Source organism: Sphaeramia orbicularis, chromosome 18, assembly GCF_902148855.1.
Source record: "Sphaeramia orbicularis chromosome 18, fSphaOr1.1, whole genome shotgun sequence".
Classification (NCBI taxonomy): domain Eukaryota; kingdom Metazoa; phylum Chordata; class Actinopteri; order Kurtiformes; family Apogonidae; genus Sphaeramia; species Sphaeramia orbicularis.
Window position 1 is genome coordinate 589059 of NC_043974.1, and position 18055 is coordinate 607113.

Genomic DNA, 18055 nt, shown 5'->3' on the forward strand with positions numbered 1-18055 from the left:
CCAAATAAATTAGATAGCAGAATTAAAGAGTGGGCGAATAAAGGCATCACGGCTATATGTAAGATTAAAAGGATAATACACTACTTAGTTTGAAAGAATTAAAGAGAAATATGCTCTAGAGACACAAGACTTCTATCGTTCTTACAGCTGAGACACTTTGTTAATGAAAAAATAAAAAATTTAGCAGAAAAAAGTAATCAGTTATTGAATGTATTCATAAGGGCTTATGATTCACACAAACATAGAGGTATAATCTCAGATCTATATAAAGGGCTTGTTAACATGAAACACATTCCACTTTATATATAAAAACAAACATGGGAAATAGAGGGAGGATTGGATCTGACAGAAAGAAGAGTGGATAAGAGTCTGGGAATATCAATGGAAGTGTAGTAGTTCACAGAGCTGGAAAGAGTTTGGCTGGAAAAGCTTGATTAGATGTTTCATTACACCACATCAAAAGTCCCACTATAGAGATAACTCCCCAATTTGCTGGAGAAAATGTGGTAATACAAATGCAAATCATTGTCATCTCTTCTGGAATTGTTCTGTTATCGAAAATTACTGGAAGGAAATACATAAGGAAACACAAGAAATTATCGGGAGCCACTTATCCTTTGAATGTAAATCTTTATTTTTGGACTTATACCAGAAGGATGGCCAAAGAGAGACAAATATTTAATTTAATATCCTGCTAATAGCAGCCAAAAAAGCCATCACAAGAAAATGGCTCTCATCGGAAAGCCCAACGCTGAGCATGTGGATGGACATTACAGTGGACATATATAAGATGGAGAGACTTACTGCAGAGGTGAACTATAAGAAGGACTTATTTGTTACGCGCTGGAAGAAATGGATGGAATACATCATGCCACGCAGACCGGACTTTGATACTTTTATTTTTGAATAGAAGATTAGATATAGTAAACGTAATAACTGCAATTCACTCCCTACTTGTTTGTGTTCTTTTTGTTTGTTTCATTGTTAAAAAATGGGACATTCAGATTAACATAATGTTGATGACATTTAAAATGAATATCTTTGTCAACATTGGTACAGAATGTCAATAAAAAGTGAATTAAAAAAATAAATAAATAAAAAATAAACCACCTACTGATTCTAAACTGTTGAATTCCTGTTGATCCATTAATCCTATTAATCCATGTCAATAATTGGTGTCAAATACAGTTCTTCATCTTTTCATGGTCATCAGATATGACCATATTTGGACGTTCAGAGGCTCTGTAGTTACCATGGAAACACCGTCATCTTCTCCAACGTTGCTTCTCCAGTCAAACCCATGCAGTTGGATCAATGACAGTGGATGGACACACTGGGTTTATGTTCAGTTTGTAGCGACCAAGCCCAAACTTAAAGCCGCCGAGGGGCAGCGTAGACGGGAACATTCTTGATGCGCTTGCCGGACTTCTGTGTTCGTGAAATAACCTTCCAAACGACGTCTTCTTTGAATTATTTATTGCTCATCCTTTCTTCAACGTGCTCATGCAGAGTTATAGTCATCAATATCCAAAAGTCCCACAAATACACAACACATCACCCGGCGTGGCACTGAGTGCCAGCGTGCGGTCAAAAACTATTGGTGCTCTCCCGTCTAGAAACACCTGACCTTAGAAGAAACGTTCCTACCTAAATAGGCATGTGTTGAAAGGTGACACCTGGTGGACAACATGGTATCCCACACATTTTCTTGAGTTGGCCCTTACACAGTTAATGAGAGATTGGACTGAAAAAGTAGCTTTTTTTAAGTTTTCTGTTTTTGATATAATAACCCTTAAATGTAATCTCATCAAAGTACATGATCAGTAAATTAAATATAGGAAAATGCTAGATTTTCAATGAAAAAAATGAAACATATAGAGGATAATATTATGATATATGGTGAGAAATCACTTAAGAAAGGTTAAATAGACAGAAAACTTCCTTTGGGAACTGCCACAGAAGTATCAGTGGGTCTGTGTGGTCTGTTATAGTCAAGTGTGTCAAACTCATTTGAGTTCCAAACTCCAAATTCCAACAGTATTGTGTCTGTTACTAACTATTTTGTACCTTTGTAGATCCACTGTGATTTACACGAAATGCACTTGTATAAAAGATAAGTTGAGGCACAATATTGCAAGTATTTTTCTTCAGAAATTTCAGGTTTTATTCACATTTTTGGGAAAAGATATTCACCAGTGACCAAAACCATCTACTGAGATGAAATGTTTAATAACTTTAAAACCACTAATCCTATGAATATGTCAAAGTAATTGGTGTAAAATGCAGTTCATCATCTTTTCATGGTCATCAGATATGACCATATTTGGACGTTCAGAGGCTCTGTAGTTACCATGGAAACACCGTCATCTTCTCCAACGTTGCTTCTCCAGTCAAACCCATGGAGTTGGATCAATGACAGTGGATGGACACACTGGGTTTATGTTCAGTTAATGACAGATTGGACTGAAAAAGTCAGTTTCTTCAGTTTTCTCTGTTTCTGATATAATAAGCACCAAACCCGGGGGGGGGGGGGGGGGGGGGGGGGCTTTTTCCATTGCTGCTCCAACCCCCTGGAACTCCCTCCCACCTTCTATCCGACACCTGCTCCAACCTCAACACCTTTAAATCCCTTTAAAACTCATGTGTTGTTGAACCATTAGCTCAAATGATTAGACAGGAAAAGGATATACAAGGGGTGAAGACAGGAGGAGAGGAACATAAAGTAGGACTATTCACGGATGACATAGTAATCTTTTTAACACAACCCAACAAAAGTTTTCCAAAAACAATGAAACTATTAGAGACTTATGGAAACTACTCAGGATATAAAATCATTGTAGCAAAAACGCAGCTTTTATCAATACATTACTCCCCATCACAGGAGATAAGGGAAACATAGAAGCTGAAGTGGAAGGAGAAATCAATCAAATAGATCAAGTATATGATGCAAATTACACAAAAATAAATCAAGACATTAGGAAAGACTTGGAGAGATGGTCAGTTACCTGTTTAGATTTCAGCTCCAGAGTAGAGATAATAAAAATGACTGTTTTACCCAGGCTTTTATATCTTTTTCAATCTCTACCGGTGATTATTCCACAATAACAGTTTATAGAATGGGATCAGTGGATATCAAGGTTTATATGGGGAGGAAAGAAACCCAGGATCAGGTTCAAAACTCTGCAACTCTTTAAAGATAAAGGAGGTATGGCTTTACCAAACTTCAAAGAATATTTTTATACCACGCAAATCGACCCTCTGATATACTGGTGCATGAGTGGATACACAGCAAAATGGAAAAGTGTAGAAATAGGCACGAAAAATAAGAAATGCTAAATTTATTAACACACAAAGAATTAATGGCCAATTTAGATAATCAAGTGGATTCAATAATCCAAACCTCAATAGAAGTATGAAATACAGTGGTGGGGAAATATAAATTAGAGAGAGAGAGGCAGACTTAGAGTTGGTTTGTGTGGGATTCAAGGTTTATATCAGGTATTCATGACAAAGGGCAAATTAGACTGTTTTATAAAGAGTGCAAAAAGTGGTGAACTCCACATAAATCTGATGGTCTGAAATTAAAAAAAATTTTTTTTAGGTAATTCCAAGACACATTCTGTTTAAAAAAAAAAATGTAGACGGTACTTTCAAAATCTTTTTACACAACAAAAATGATCAAGAAAGTTGATTTTGGCTTCAGATAATGTTATCTTGATCAGTGTAGGTGTAGAGCAGCCTTTCAGTGACTGTTCTGTACCAGTGAAATGTCAACACACAGTTTAAAAGGCTGTCCATACAGTCTGCTGTTGGAACGTTGGGTTTTGTGTAATGAAGCCAAAAGGGCAGTTTGATTCCCATTGTGTTTTGGTTCATTGGATCGCTTCACAATGCAGAGTTTTACACTGAAAAAGCAGGAATTCCCACCATTAATGCTGATGTACAAAGGTTCTAAAGGATTAAAGTTCCTCACATGTAGTTCAGTTCTGTCAAACTCATTTTGGTTCAGTTCCATATTCAGCCCAGTTTGATCTGCAGTGGACTGAACCAGTAAAATAATGACTGAATAACCTATAAATAATGACAAATCCAAGTTTTTCTTTTTTTGTAGTTCAAAAAAACTCAATTAAATTATGAAAATATTTACATTTTACAAAAAAGATGTGAATAACCTGAAAAAAACAGAAATTTCATTTGAAAAATTAGTGCAATTTGAACACTCTTCTGCCTGGACTTCTTATTTCTACATGTCCATTTACACACAGTGTTTCATAAACATTTAATAACAGGCAGAATATTGTTCAAATGTTGGAGTTTGAACTAAAATGTGAACAGTTTCTCCAATATTCCATCTGTTATTCTGAACACAACTGCAGATCCCAGTGGATCCATAAATGCACCAAACATTTAGGAACAGACAGAATATTGTTCAAACTGCACAGTTCAGGTTGTTCATCTGTGGTTTTATTTATGGATTTATTTGCATTTTATTGTGCAAGAATAGTTTTGTAAATATAAATATTTTCAGTGTAATCTTATTTTTTTTCATTTAAATTTGTTCCACATAATTGTTCACAGTAAATGTGTGTTTGTCATTCTTTCTGGTTTATTGTGTTGTTCTTCTGACTGTAGATCACATGTGTCTGTATGTGGAACCTGAACCAACAGGATTAGTTCAACCTGGACTGTTCAGGTTCAGTTATGACCTTTCATCCTGCAGGGCCGCAATGGAACCTTTTGGGGGGGGGCAGATTTGGCTCCTGGGATGCATGTTTGACGCCTGTGATGTAGATAAACGTGATGATGATGGTGATTTATTTGGTGGTCCTCTTTTTCATTCCCTCATCGTCTTCCTGGTTGTGTGGTTGCCTAGGTTACAGACTGTCAGCTGTATGCCCCCTCCAGTGTCCTCTGCTGTGATTCTGACCAAGGCTGTAGGAGGCAACGAGGTAACACACACACACACACACACACACACACACACACACACACACACATACATATACACACATACACATATACACACACTCTTTATGAAATCTTCCAGTGTTTGACAAATGGTGTTAAACTGAGAAGTACTAACCTGTGCATTGATATGTTTGTGTGTGTGTGTGTGTGTGTGTGTGTGTGTGTGTGTGTGTGTGTGTGTGTGTGTGTGTAGGCTGCTGCCATCTTCAACTCCGCTTTTGGAAGTTTCTTGGTAAGTTGTGTGTTTGTATCTTTGTGAGGACCAGTTTCAGTTTTCGTGCACACAGAAGGACTCAGCTTCATGAATTAAATTAGATGTAAACTGTCAGTGTGACTGTGTTTGGTTTTTCCAGGGGATCATAGTGACTCCAGTGCTGCTGCTTCTGTTTGTGAGTTCAAACACATTTACACTGAACACAAACACATACTGTTCATCTGTACATCACTGGGTAAGAGTCAATTTGCTAAAAGAGTTTTCCAGATGCATTTTTTATGTCAACAATAAAAATAAAACAAACCTGTAAACCCACTGTGGAGTTAAAAATGGCCCTGTAGGTCAAAGTTTTCACTTTTGTCACTTCAGCACATGAGAACATATTTTCTGTTATATGAACATGTCACCTGCTTCAAAAGACTACATTACCCATGAGTATCCTGGAGCACAGGTGTGAACTGGACCTGTAGGGACCTCCAGACACTGCGTTACATACATTCATATGCACTGTATAAGCTCTGGGATTGGATGGTACTCAGTGAAATGCACCATGGGAGTGGTAGTTTTTTTTAGTCTGGACCTGTAGGCCGTCAGGTCAGTTGTCGTCTGTCCGTTGTCCGTCTGCCTTTCTCTGAAACTGTCAGTCAGAATGACTTGATATTTGTTGTGGAACATCTTTGATATAATTATGACTGCATAGATAGGAGGTCACACATGGACTTTCATTTGGTGCCATGACCTTTGACCTTGAGTGACTTTGAAAGGTCAAACGAATGTCAGTGAATGTCTTTAAATCTGCAGTTGGACTACAGGAGCTGTGGTCAGACAGCTGCTCACCATCTGTGTGGATAAACCTTCTCTGTGTGGAACATGAGTGTGAATGTGACCTGTGGAAGTGAACATACCTGAAGGAGCGTCTTCCACCGCACAGCTCTGTTCATATGTGGATGTCCACCAAGAGTACAGTGGGTTTGGATTTTTCATCAGTTTACTTTTATTTAGTTTGGACTTTTTTTCTAATTCAGGTCATTTTAATTAGTTTTTAGAGCAGGTTTGATAGTTTTTATTTGTTACCTCTGCAAAGGAAGTTATGTTGTTGCCAGGGTTTGTTTGTTTTGTTTGTTTGTTTGTTTGTTAAACAGGTAATGTTTTTGCCAGGGTTTGTTTGTTTTGTTTGTTTGTTTTGTTTGTTTGTTTGTTAAACAGGTTATGTTTTGTCAGGGTTTGTTTGTTTGTTAAACAGGTTATGTTGTTGCCAGGGTTTGTTTGTTTTGTTTGTTTGTTTGTTTGTTTGTTAAACAGGTAATGTTTTTACCAGGGTTTGTTTGTTTTGTTTGTTTGTTTTGTTTGTTAAACAGGTTATGTTTTGTCAGGGTTTGTTTGTTTGTTAAACAGGTTATGTTTTGTCAGGGTTTGTTTGTTTGTTAAACAGGTTATGTTTTTGCCAGGGTTTGTTTGTTAGTTTGTTAAATAGGTTATGTTGTTGCCAGAGTTTGTTTGTTTGTTTGTTTGTTAAACAGGTTATGTTTTGTCAGGGTTTGTTTGTTTGTTAGTTTGTTAAAGAGGTTATGTTGTTGCCAGAGTTTGATTGTTTGTTTGTTTGTTAGCAAGATAACTCAAAATGAAATGGATGGATTTTCATGAAATTTTCAGGAAATGTTGATACTGGCACGAGGAAGAAATGGTTACATGTTGGTGGTGCTCTAACCTGACGACTGGAAACCACAAGTGAACACAAGTGACAGACCAAAAAGCATCGTATGGTGACAGCACAGAAAATTGCTAGAGCAAAATAAATCGATTTCATATCGATCCAACGTTGACAAAGACGAAAATGAAGGGAATTTGATCCATAATTTTTCTCTGTTTTAGTTAGTTTTATAAACACACAATACAGTTTCAGTTAGTTGTGGTTTTTTTCTTTTAATTCTAGTTTTTATTTATGTCAGTGAATGAAACTGTTTTTACACTTCTAGTTTTGGTCATTTCATTCGTTTTCATTCATGATAATAACCTTGGTGTCAGTGTTGTCATGCCCTTCTTCGTTTCCTGTTCTTGTAGCTGGGCTCTTCCTCCTCTGTTCCCTTCTCCTCCATCTTCTCTCAGCTCTTCATGACTGTGGTGGTTCCTCTGATCCTGGGTCAGGTAGGTGATGAGCTCCTCTTCTGTCACACTAAAACTATGAATGCTGTGGGGTCACCGGTGTGTGTTTGTCATGAACAGGTGTGTCGCAGTTTCCTCAGGGAGTTTCTGGAGCGGCGGAAGCCTCCGTTCAGCGCCGTCAGCAGCGCCGTCCTCCTGATGATCATCTACACCACCTTCTGCGACACCTTCAGTAACCCCCACATAGAGCTGGACCCCACCAGCCTGCTGCTCATCGTATTCATCAGTCAGTACCAGCTGTGTGGAATCATGCATGAGGGCGTCTCAAAAATCACTTTTCTCTTCAGATCACGGTGTTATTTAAACCAGTTAATCTCCAACATGATAATAGCCCCCCCCCCCCCAAAAAAAAAAATTCTGCAAAATCCGTCAACGTTTGACCCCCCCCCCCCACTGCAAAGTATGAAGGGCCCATCAAAAAATGCCAAAAACGCTGATTTTAATCCAGAAAATCACATATAATGAGGTCTGAAGTGTCCACAAATGTCTTTTTCTGGTATTTTGCAGCGTCCCTGTAATGTCAATTTCACAGGTTATTGTATCAGCTGATATAGAAGTGAAAATAAGGGGATTTTAAGATCAAATAACTCAATTATAGGCTAAAAACTGGAAATAGACAGAAGTTCAGAACAGTAAATCTAGTTGAACACAATGTCTATTTTCTAAACTCCCTTTTCAACAAAATACAGGTTTGAGTTAAAGACAAATAGAGCTGAACACTGAAGTAATAAGAATAAATACAAGATCTGAGGAAGACTTTAATGAGGACATGGTTCTGATCACCTGGACAGACTTTTATACCTGTGCACTTCACACTTTATTCACATATTACTGGCTCTGTAGTTTCTGTTCCATTTCATTCTGTTAAACTCTGGTAGTTTGATTCTGTGGAACCATGTTCCCTCTGTGGAAACCATGTCCCCTCTGTGGAACCATGTTCCCTCTGTGGAACCATGTTCCCTCTGTGGAACCATGTTCCCTCTGTGGAACCATGTCCCCTCTGTGGAAACCATGTCCCCTCTGTGGAACCATGTCCCCTCTGTGGAACCATGTTCCCTCTGTGGAACCATGTCCCCTCTGTGGAACCATGTTCCCTCTGTGGAACCATGTCCCCTCTGTGGAACCATGTTCCCTCTGTGGAACCATGTTCCCTCTGTGGGCTCCATCCATGGATGCACTGGCATCCTCTGGGATGTCCTGAACACCTGTCTGCAGCAGCGATAACACAGACAGCTCCCACACATTCATTCACTCATTCATTCATTTTCTGAACCCACTTTATCCTCACTAGGGTCACGGGGGCGGAGCCTATCCCAGCAACAGAGGGGTGAAGGCGGGGTTCACCCTGGACATGTGACCAGTTCATCCCAGACTGAACGTATACAGACAAACACACTGTCACATTCACACCTACTGGGGATTTAGATGAACCCATGAACCTATCAGAGCATGAGTTTGGATGGTGGGAGGAGCCAGAGGACCAGAGAGAACCCACAGAGACACGAGGAGAACATGGAAACTGCACACAGAAAGGCCCCACCCCCATGGCCTAAAGGCCCCACCCCCATGTCCTGGTGTTGAATTGAACCCAGGTCCATCTGTGTGTGGTTCCAGGTCTGCCCTCTGCACCACTGGGTCTTTTCTCTGTGCTGCAGTCGTGTTTCCATGGCTGCTTTGGTTTCTGTTGGTACTTCTGTATCAAACAGACTCAGTACCACAGTAGACTCAGTCAGGTCCCACATGTGACACAGTGTGGATGTCTGTACTTTAGGCACATCAGTATCCATTTAGTGTCCATTAAGGATGGGTAATGCATTTAAAAACAGCATTTTTTTGGTGTTTTTTTTTTTACATTTTTTGACAGGCCCTTCATACTTTGCAGTGTGTGTGTGTGTGGGGGGGGTCAAACATTGATGGATGTTGCTGAACTTTTTTGGGGGGGCTATTATCTACTAGTTTTCTGGTATCTACTCTGCTGGGGTTCCAAGACTTTTTTTTTTCCAACATATTTACTTATTTAGTGTTATACCAAGTACAAAAAAGACATAAAAAGTACAATACACTATTAATATAATAACATGAACAGAACAGAACATTAGCCAGGGGACAAAACATACAAACAAAACAATAGATCATATGACACAAAGTTCCAAACTGTTCCATAAATCCGTGGTTTTGATAGTTTTCCTGTTTTTAGAATACTGAATATTTGAAATATACTGAGTAATCTCAGTTTTAAAAATTAAAAAAGGAAGGTTTGAGATTGGAGAATTTGGATTTATGAATGTGGTATTTTACTAAAAATAGAATGAGATTGATGATATAATCTTGATCTGATTTGTTATCAGGATATGAGAAAATACCAAACAACATTTTTGAATAAGTAAGACAAAAATCAGAAACAATATTTTGACAAATATAAAAACAGACATCTTTCCAGAAAACATTTGAGAAAGGACAGAACCAAAACAGATGATCTGCATTTACTTCAGATTCATTATTAAAGGAGCGATCCACACTGATGTCCTTTTATATCTGTGTAGGAACAGTTTACAAGGATAGAAACGATGAATTAATTTAAGTGAAACTTCTTTTATCTTGTTTATAATTAAATATTTAGAGGGTAGACACCAGATTTTCTTCCATTTCAGGTTTGGAATGAGATTATTCCAATAAGAATCTGTTCTTAATTACTTGCCTGGGTAAATAACAGTTAAATAAAATAAAAATAAAAAATCAGACACCACATTTGGAACAGAGACAACATTGTTTTGGAATAGCCGAGGTTCTAAGACGAGGGAACAGATACTAAAATGTGAGGCGTAAACACTGCAGACACTGATTGGTCAGACAGTTGTTTCTGCATCATTGCATTTTCAATGAGTGACCTGCCATTTTAAAAACAGATGTGGAAGTTGACAGTAAATATATCAGTAGTTTAATCCACCTGATGACAGCCCACAGAACTGCACATGTGGTTGGTCCAGGACATGCAGACGGTTCTGTCCGTGGTGGATGACGAAAAAATTCAGCATGAGCTTAACAGGACAACACGCAACGAGGGAGTTTATCAGCAACTCTGAGCAGACGAAACGGAAGTAACACCCTGCGTTGCTATGACGACCAGGTACTTTAAAGTGGGTAGTATCCTGTAATGGAACTGGTCCGGAATAGGACCTGGTACCGGAGTGGAACTGGTCTGGAATAGGACCTGGTACCGGAGTGGAACTGGTCTGGAATAGGACCTGGTACCAGAGTGGAACTGGTCTGGAATAGGACCTGGTACCAGAGTGGAGTTGAGCTGGTTCCATGTAGTGGAAACATGGCAGAACCCTGTGAAAACTGCACAGTTAAAGTTCTGCCTCAGACTGGTGTACAGTACTGGACAGAAACAGCTGTCTAGTGACTTTTTAAGACTGATTTAGGGACTTTCCGTTGTTCTCAGTGTTTAGTTTGCTGTGACAGGTTGTTTACCTGTTCCAGTTCTTCAGTGCATCGTCTGCTCTGCAGTGGGAACACAGTGTTAGATTAGATCCTTCTACATGTTAGTGTAAATCTTGTCTTTGTTTCTTTGCTCTCTGCAGTTTTCTCCATCCAGCTCAGCTTCATGCTGCTCACCTTTGCCTTTTCTACCAGGTAACGTTTACTGTCCTCCATTCAACTTTTTGACCTTTTAAAAACACTCTTTATTTAGAAGGATTATTTGGAAAAGACCTGGTGTACACACACATTTTTAGCTTTGTGTTTTCTGTGTGTATTGTAAAAAACATCATCAGTTGCTTCAGTTAACCTCCTCAGACCCAGCTCTGGGTTTTCTGTCCACATTCACAACTTTATACAAAAAAAAAGAAAAGAAAACTGTCCACCACAGAGGACATTCCATAAAAATGTTAAAAACTGTATCTGAAAAAACTGTTGCATCAGGATGTTTCCAATATAGGCACTGATTGAATAAAAAACAAGAACAGCTGGTACTTTGCTGACATTTCCCGGGTCTGAGGAGGTTAAAGATCAGATTTAATCAGTAAATGATCCTTTTTCTTGCTGCTTGTGTTGAATTTTCCTGCTTTCATCCCATGTTGGGTTAATGTCCAAGGGTGTTTCTATGAAACTGGTTCTAAAAACAGGACAGAGGGCCTAAAAACTCAAACCACATGTAGACTAATGTTAAGAAACAAGTTTGGAAGCACTTTGGCTCTATTTTAAATATAAGTATTTACTGAGATTAAAGAGAAACTATTTTTCAGATAGAACACATTTTTATTTGACACACGCACACAAAAATCTGCATGTAACAGTAAAAAGGACATGAAAATTACGCGCTACTATTTTTTCCAAATATCTTTTTATTCTCTCACATGTCCATTTTGGGAATCAAAGTAAATATTCAAGGCAGAGTGTTTGACAAAGATGGTCACTGTTGCAAAATCACTCACGATTTATATGTGTTTAAATGGGCAGGTTCCGCATGTAGCGCGAGTGGACGCGATGGGTTACGCACAAAACCTGGAATGAGACTGAGATTTATAAAAAACCTACACGTGTGGATTAAAAAACCACTAAGATCCACACATTGAACACAGTGTCTGTATTTAGAGTCTATAGAAGAGCATTTACACACGTTTACACATCTAATGCACTGACACCTAGGGAGATTTAACCGTCCCAGTTTGGGTCCTATTTTTGGCCCCAATATTTGATTATAAATTCATCAATTATGGGATGGATCAGAGCGATAGTCTAATTTGTTTTGCATACTCTGAGGTCATCATTAGGTCCATCCTGGGGTAAATATGTCCAAATTTCTCTTTTATTATTGGGTCTAAAAAGCTGGAAAAGTGTCAGATAGTAAAATAAACCCAGTGTGATGGACAGACCCTCGTATCTACTCACTGATTCTTGGACTTGTCTCAGATCCACAGCCTGTGGTTCTTCTGTTCAGGTGAAAATCATTGTATAAATTCTCTGCAGGTCTGGTTCAGGATTCAGCCCAGCAGACACTGTGGCTGTTGTGTTCTGCTCCACACACAAGTCTCTCACTCTGGGTAAGTTAAAAAAAAAATAAAAAATACACTGGTAAGTAAAAAATAAAACACACACTGGCATATGTCCCACACCTGTGTTAATGACTGCAGTGTTGGAGTTTTACTGTGACAGGCAGGACTGGACAGTGACATGACCAAATGTAAGTGAATGTTTTTTTGTTTTTTTTGTTTTTTAATTATTTTCTTTCTTTCTTTCTTTCTTTTCATTTTTAATTTTTTTTAAATTTTATTTTTAAATTTTTCTTTTTTCTTTATTTCTTTTTGTTTTTTCTTATATCTTTATTTATTTATTTATTTATTTTTGTATATTTTTTTTTTTTTTTTTTTTAATGCGAGTGAGTTTCAGCTGTGGTGTATCAGAGTCCCTCCCTCTAGCTGCTTACAGAGCTACACTCTTCCATATTTATACTCTTATTTTTTTAATCACAATCTTCTCCAAAGGCATGTAGCAGCCAGTTACGTTATACCTTCCAATAATAATAATTTTGGCCATTTTAAATGCAATAACGCTTATAACATAAGAACTTATTCCATTTACATTTACTTTTGGCTGACGATTTTTCCCAAAGCGACTTACAGGGGGAAACAAAATAAAAGAATAAAATACAAGAATAGATTAAAGACATAAAGCAGCGGTACAATTAAAGCAGTGTCGTACAGACGAATAAAAAATGAAAATGATAGACTAAAATACAAGAATAGATTAAGAAGACATAAAAACAGCTGTATAATTTAAACAGTGAAACAAAAATACCAAGTAAAACAGCAGAATAAACATAATAGCACATTTCAAATGGAATGTTTGCCAATGCGAGGACAGGAGGTGTTCTCTGAACAGCTGGCCTTCAACTTGTTATGGGCCTAGCATTAAAAAAATCCTTTGAAAATGTGACAACTGTAGGCCACAGGTGTCAAACATATGTCCCGGGGGCTAAATCTGGCCCACCAAAGGGTCCAGTCCGGCCCTGGGGATGAATTTGTGAAAAGCAAAAATTACACTGAAGATATGAAGATATATGATGGAAACATTTAGACCACACACTAATGCAGCGGTGTTGAAAAGGCTCGTCTCAGTCCCTGTCCTCAACAATCCTTCATTATGGTCAGGGAACCTCATCTCAGAGCATCATCATTAATAACATAAAAATTCCTACAACTGAGGGTACGCCATGGTGTGAATTGAGTTAAAACTTACTAGTGTTTTATATTACCACTTATCTGTCAATCACAGAGTACAGCTCTACACTGACAAACGGTGTCAGCTCGTACACACATCCACATTTATTTCACACTAATGCACTGACCCGTGGGGATCCACAGGTTCTAGATGTGGTCGTTTTTTGTACTGGTGTGTATTTGTGCATGCAGTACCACATTTGTCCAGCAGTCACCGCCAAAGCATTCTGGGTAAAGGAACGTAATTGTAAGGCTATAGTATTCCTAAATTACTAATATCTTCAAAATATTGGTCCTACGAACTTTCCATTTTCACTACTGTCTTCCTTGACCAAAAACACATAAGTTTACCAAACTGCAGCAGTCAGCTCTTTCCATATTTTGTGTGATTCCTGAGACACACACACATACACACACAGAGGCCTCTTGGCTTTAATAATACAGATCAGAGCACAGAGGCATGGATATGTCACTTTGTTACGTGCTTACTAGATATAAATTGCAGATGCTTTCCTTTGTTGCCTGTTTCTTCCACAGATGTGTCAGGAATCCAACCTCCCAGTAAAGAATTCAAATAGAATCTTTGGCTACACTGGCACAGCAGGTTTTAACGCACAACTCCGATTTTTGGTGAAATCCAGTGTTTTTGTGTGCTCGTTCATACTGCACATAAAATGCGACTTTTATCAGTTTTGAGTCTGAACTGAATGTGACCCTGAAGTAATACTTGACCACACAGACACACACTGTGTTTACAGAAGGAAATATATTTTTCCCGCCACTCCTCCTCCAGGGACACAGAATTGTGGCGTTTGTTGCATTTCAATGACGTAAAGGTCTGATAAATGTGACCTGGCTGTTCAGACTGAAGCTGCATTGCAAAATGTCAGATATGCATCAGATTTAGGACCACATATGAGATTGGCCTGGGTCGGATTTGAAAAAAATGGATTAGTGCTGTTCAAACTGTCTTTAACAGATCTGATACAGGTCACATGTGGATGAATAAATCAGATTTGGGCCACATTTACCTACAGTGTGAACAGAGCCTTCATTCTGTCAGTCTGCCCCAGGACAACTGTGGCTACAGATGTAGTTTACCACCACCAGAGGGACAATGTGAGAGCAAATGAAGAATAGACGAATAATGTAAAGCGCTTTGGGTGTCTAGAAAAGCACTATTTAAAATCTAATGCATTACTATCATTTGTGTTGGCTGTGCTTTTTTCCAGGTATCCCTATGTTGAAGATCGTGTTTGCGGGTTATGAGCACCTGTCTCTGATCTCGGTTCCTCTGCTGATCTACCATCCTGCTCAGATCCTGCTGGGCTCCGTCCTGGTGCCCACTATACGCAGCTGGATGACCAGCCGACAGAAGGTAACAGCACCCCTGCATGTGCACTACAGCACAGGATTAAACTGGTCTGCAGCTCCATACTACCCATAAACCCCCTCTTCTATAGGGCTGTGTATCGGCAAAAATCTGGTGATACAATACAAACCACAGTACTAGGAACACGATACGATATATCACGATATATAATGATACCGTTAAAAAGGCAATTTTTTTGTTTGTTTCTTTTTTTTAATGATTATTTCCGTGAAGAATTGAATTCCATCCTAAATCTGCCCAAATCCTAAACACATTTGTATTTGATCCCAACAGGATCTAATGTTCTATCACCAAATGTTCCAACTGTGTTCAAACTGAAATTCTGTTTTCCACACATTCCAGTTTCAGATCCTGTTCAAATGTTCAGATTCTATTAGTTCACAACTAACATCAGAACAGGATTGGAGTTCAATCCCAACAAAGGAACCAACATTATTGAATAAAAGAGTGTGAAAGAAGAATAAATTAAATATAAAAGCCATGATGAGCTGAGGTGTGATGTGGGTGGGGGGTTGTTTTAGGGTGTTTTGGGGTTTTTGCATTTGTTTTTGTTCCTTTTGTTGTTTTTTTTCTTCTTTCTTTCCCTGACTTTGTATATATGCAAAATGGAAATGGTAAATTGTATTTTTGTAATTCTTATAAAACTTTTGTATTGTATATTTCCAATAAAATATTCTGGGAAAAAAAAGAAAAAATAAATAAAATATAAACAAACAAACAAACAAAAAAAAGAACCTCCGCAATATCTGCATTTGAATAAATACCTAAAAATATGGCTACAGTATTTTTTAATATCGATACAGTATTGTGAAATGAAATATGGTGATATATTGCAGAAGTGATATTCTCTTACATCCCTAGTGTTCTCTGTGTGACAGTGGTCTGCTGCTCCATTCTACCCATAATCCCCCTGTTCCCTGTATGGCAGTGGGCTCCTCCTCCACACTAACCTCCTCCCCTTGTTTCCTCTCCTCCAGTCTAGTCTGTTGTTGAGGTAGTTCTGCCTTTCAGCGTGGCGTCCTTCCCTCAGTGAGTAGAAAACTAACACATATGGAGCTAATCGACATCTCATCTAATTATTAATGTAATCCAATCCTTCTTGCCGTTCTGATCTGGTGTCATCACGAGGGAGTGGGTCCAAACGGTTTAATCTGCATGAACTGATCTGTGGAAGTCAGTCTTTGTTGTTGGAACAGCTCCCCCTGCTGTCAGAGAAGCACATAGAAAACACCTGCTGATTGCCTGTTGCATTCTGGATGACAGTGGTGGGTATTAGTGCAGCGACTGTGGTCATGATGAAGGAAATCTGCTTCTGTCAATCAACAAATCTCATAAATCCTTAAAGTTGTTGTGTTTGTTATTTAAACTTTTAAATCTGCTATGATCCTTATGTTTAAAGCACCTCAAGGTCATGTGACTGCTTGGATAAGACAAATAAAATGGAGAATTATCAGAGAAGAGCTTATGAAACTCTCATTTTTACTTTCAAATATTTAAAAAAATGACCCTAAAATTATGATTAAACCAGGATTCTCGAACTCCTGTTCTTTCAGGTTCTACATTCAGTCTGATTTGATCTGCAGTGGACCCAACCAGTCAAATAAGAACAGAAGAACCGATAAATAACGACAACTGACAATTTATGTCTGTTTGAGTGCAAAAAAAACACCATTAAATTATGAAAATGCTTATTTTTATAAACTATTCAAATAAAACCAGATGTGAATAACCTGAAAAAACTGACATTTCTTCAGATAAATCAGTGTAATTTTCTCAGTCTTCTTCCTCCACTTCTCATTAGTCCATGTGCATTCTGGATCAGATCTCCAAAGACACTAAACACTGAGGAACAGGAAGAAAAGAGTTCAAACTGGACTGAATTTAATACAGACATTTCAGGTTGGACACATTTGTTCAGGTTAGTCACATTTTATTGGTACAGGAGAGTTTGGAAATGGAAAGAGTTTCACAATTTAATGTTTTTTTTGCACTAAAACAAAGACAAACATTTGCAGTTGTCATTATTTACAGACATAATGTCATATTATTTGTTCCATCAAACCCAGTGGTAAATCTGCAGTGGTTCTTCTGTGTGGGTTCTTCTGCTGTTCTTATTGGACTGTAGATCAGGTTGGTCTGGATGTGGAACCCACACTAACATGAGTTCCACAGCCTGGACTGTGGAATTTACACACTTTGGAAATTCATTCCAGGAGTCGGACTGGAACCTTTGGGGGGGTACACACATGTTTGAGAGCCCTGCTTTAGAGTATTTAGAATAAAGAGCTGTGAAGTCCTGCCAAAGATGCAGATGTATTGGATGGGTTCTTTATGTGACCACTAGGGGGAGTAGTGAGTCAGTGTGTCGGTGTCCCATGGTGAGGAAAACAAATGCCATAGGGCCTTTGAGCAAAGTGGCACAAAGTGACCAGAAGGGATGAGAACCATTAAGAAACAACTTTTAGAGTCAAACAAACTGATAAAGTGATGACAGTTCCAGGTGCTGTAGTTGTTTTCTCCACTGGACACAGTTCTAAACCAAAAGAATAGAGTTTAATGTTCAAACGGCTGCTTTTCTTCTCCATGTGTGGATCTGACTGCTGCTTATGAAGGTATGCACTTCTTCTTGGTGGTTCTTCTGGGTTCAACTGGACTGGTTTAACTCTTTCGGAAGCATTTCGTCTCTCATCTAGGGCTGTGTATCGGCAAGAATCTGGTGATACAATATAAATCACAAAACTAGGATCATGATCCGAGATATCATGATATATCATGATACCGTTATTTTTTGTTTTTTTAATGATTATTTCCTTGTAGAATTGAATTCCATCCTAAATCTGCACAAATCCTAAACACATGTTTATTTGATCCCAACAGGATCTAATGTTCTATCAGCAAATGTTCCAACTGTGTTCAAACTGAACTTCTGTTTTCCAGACATTCCAGTTTCAGATCCTGTTCAAATGTTCAGATTCTATTAGTTCACAACTAACATCAGAACAGGATTGGAGTTCAAACCAAAACAAAGGAACGAACATTAGTGAATAAAAGAGTGTGAAAGAAGAAGAAATAAAATACAAACAAAACAGAAAAACA

The 18055-nt window shown here is 38.3% G+C and overlaps 1 protein-coding gene across 1 annotated transcript; it reads left to right on the forward strand.

The window, feature by feature from the left end:
* The first annotated feature begins 4862 nt into the window (after positions 1-4862).
* Positions 4863-16103, forward strand: LOC115438151 (sodium/bile acid cotransporter 7-like). Its single transcript, XM_030161568.1, has 9 exons — positions 4863-4949; positions 5162-5200; positions 5322-5357; positions 7244-7327; positions 7406-7571; positions 10930-10981; positions 12317-12390; positions 14799-14944; positions 15937-16103. The coding sequence occupies exons 1-9, from the start codon at positions 4893-4895 to the stop codon at positions 15955-15957; spliced, it is 675 nt and encodes a 224-aa protein (XP_030017428.1). The 5' UTR covers positions 4863-4892; the 3' UTR covers positions 15958-16103.
* Positions 16104-18055: the final 1952 nt, after the last annotated feature.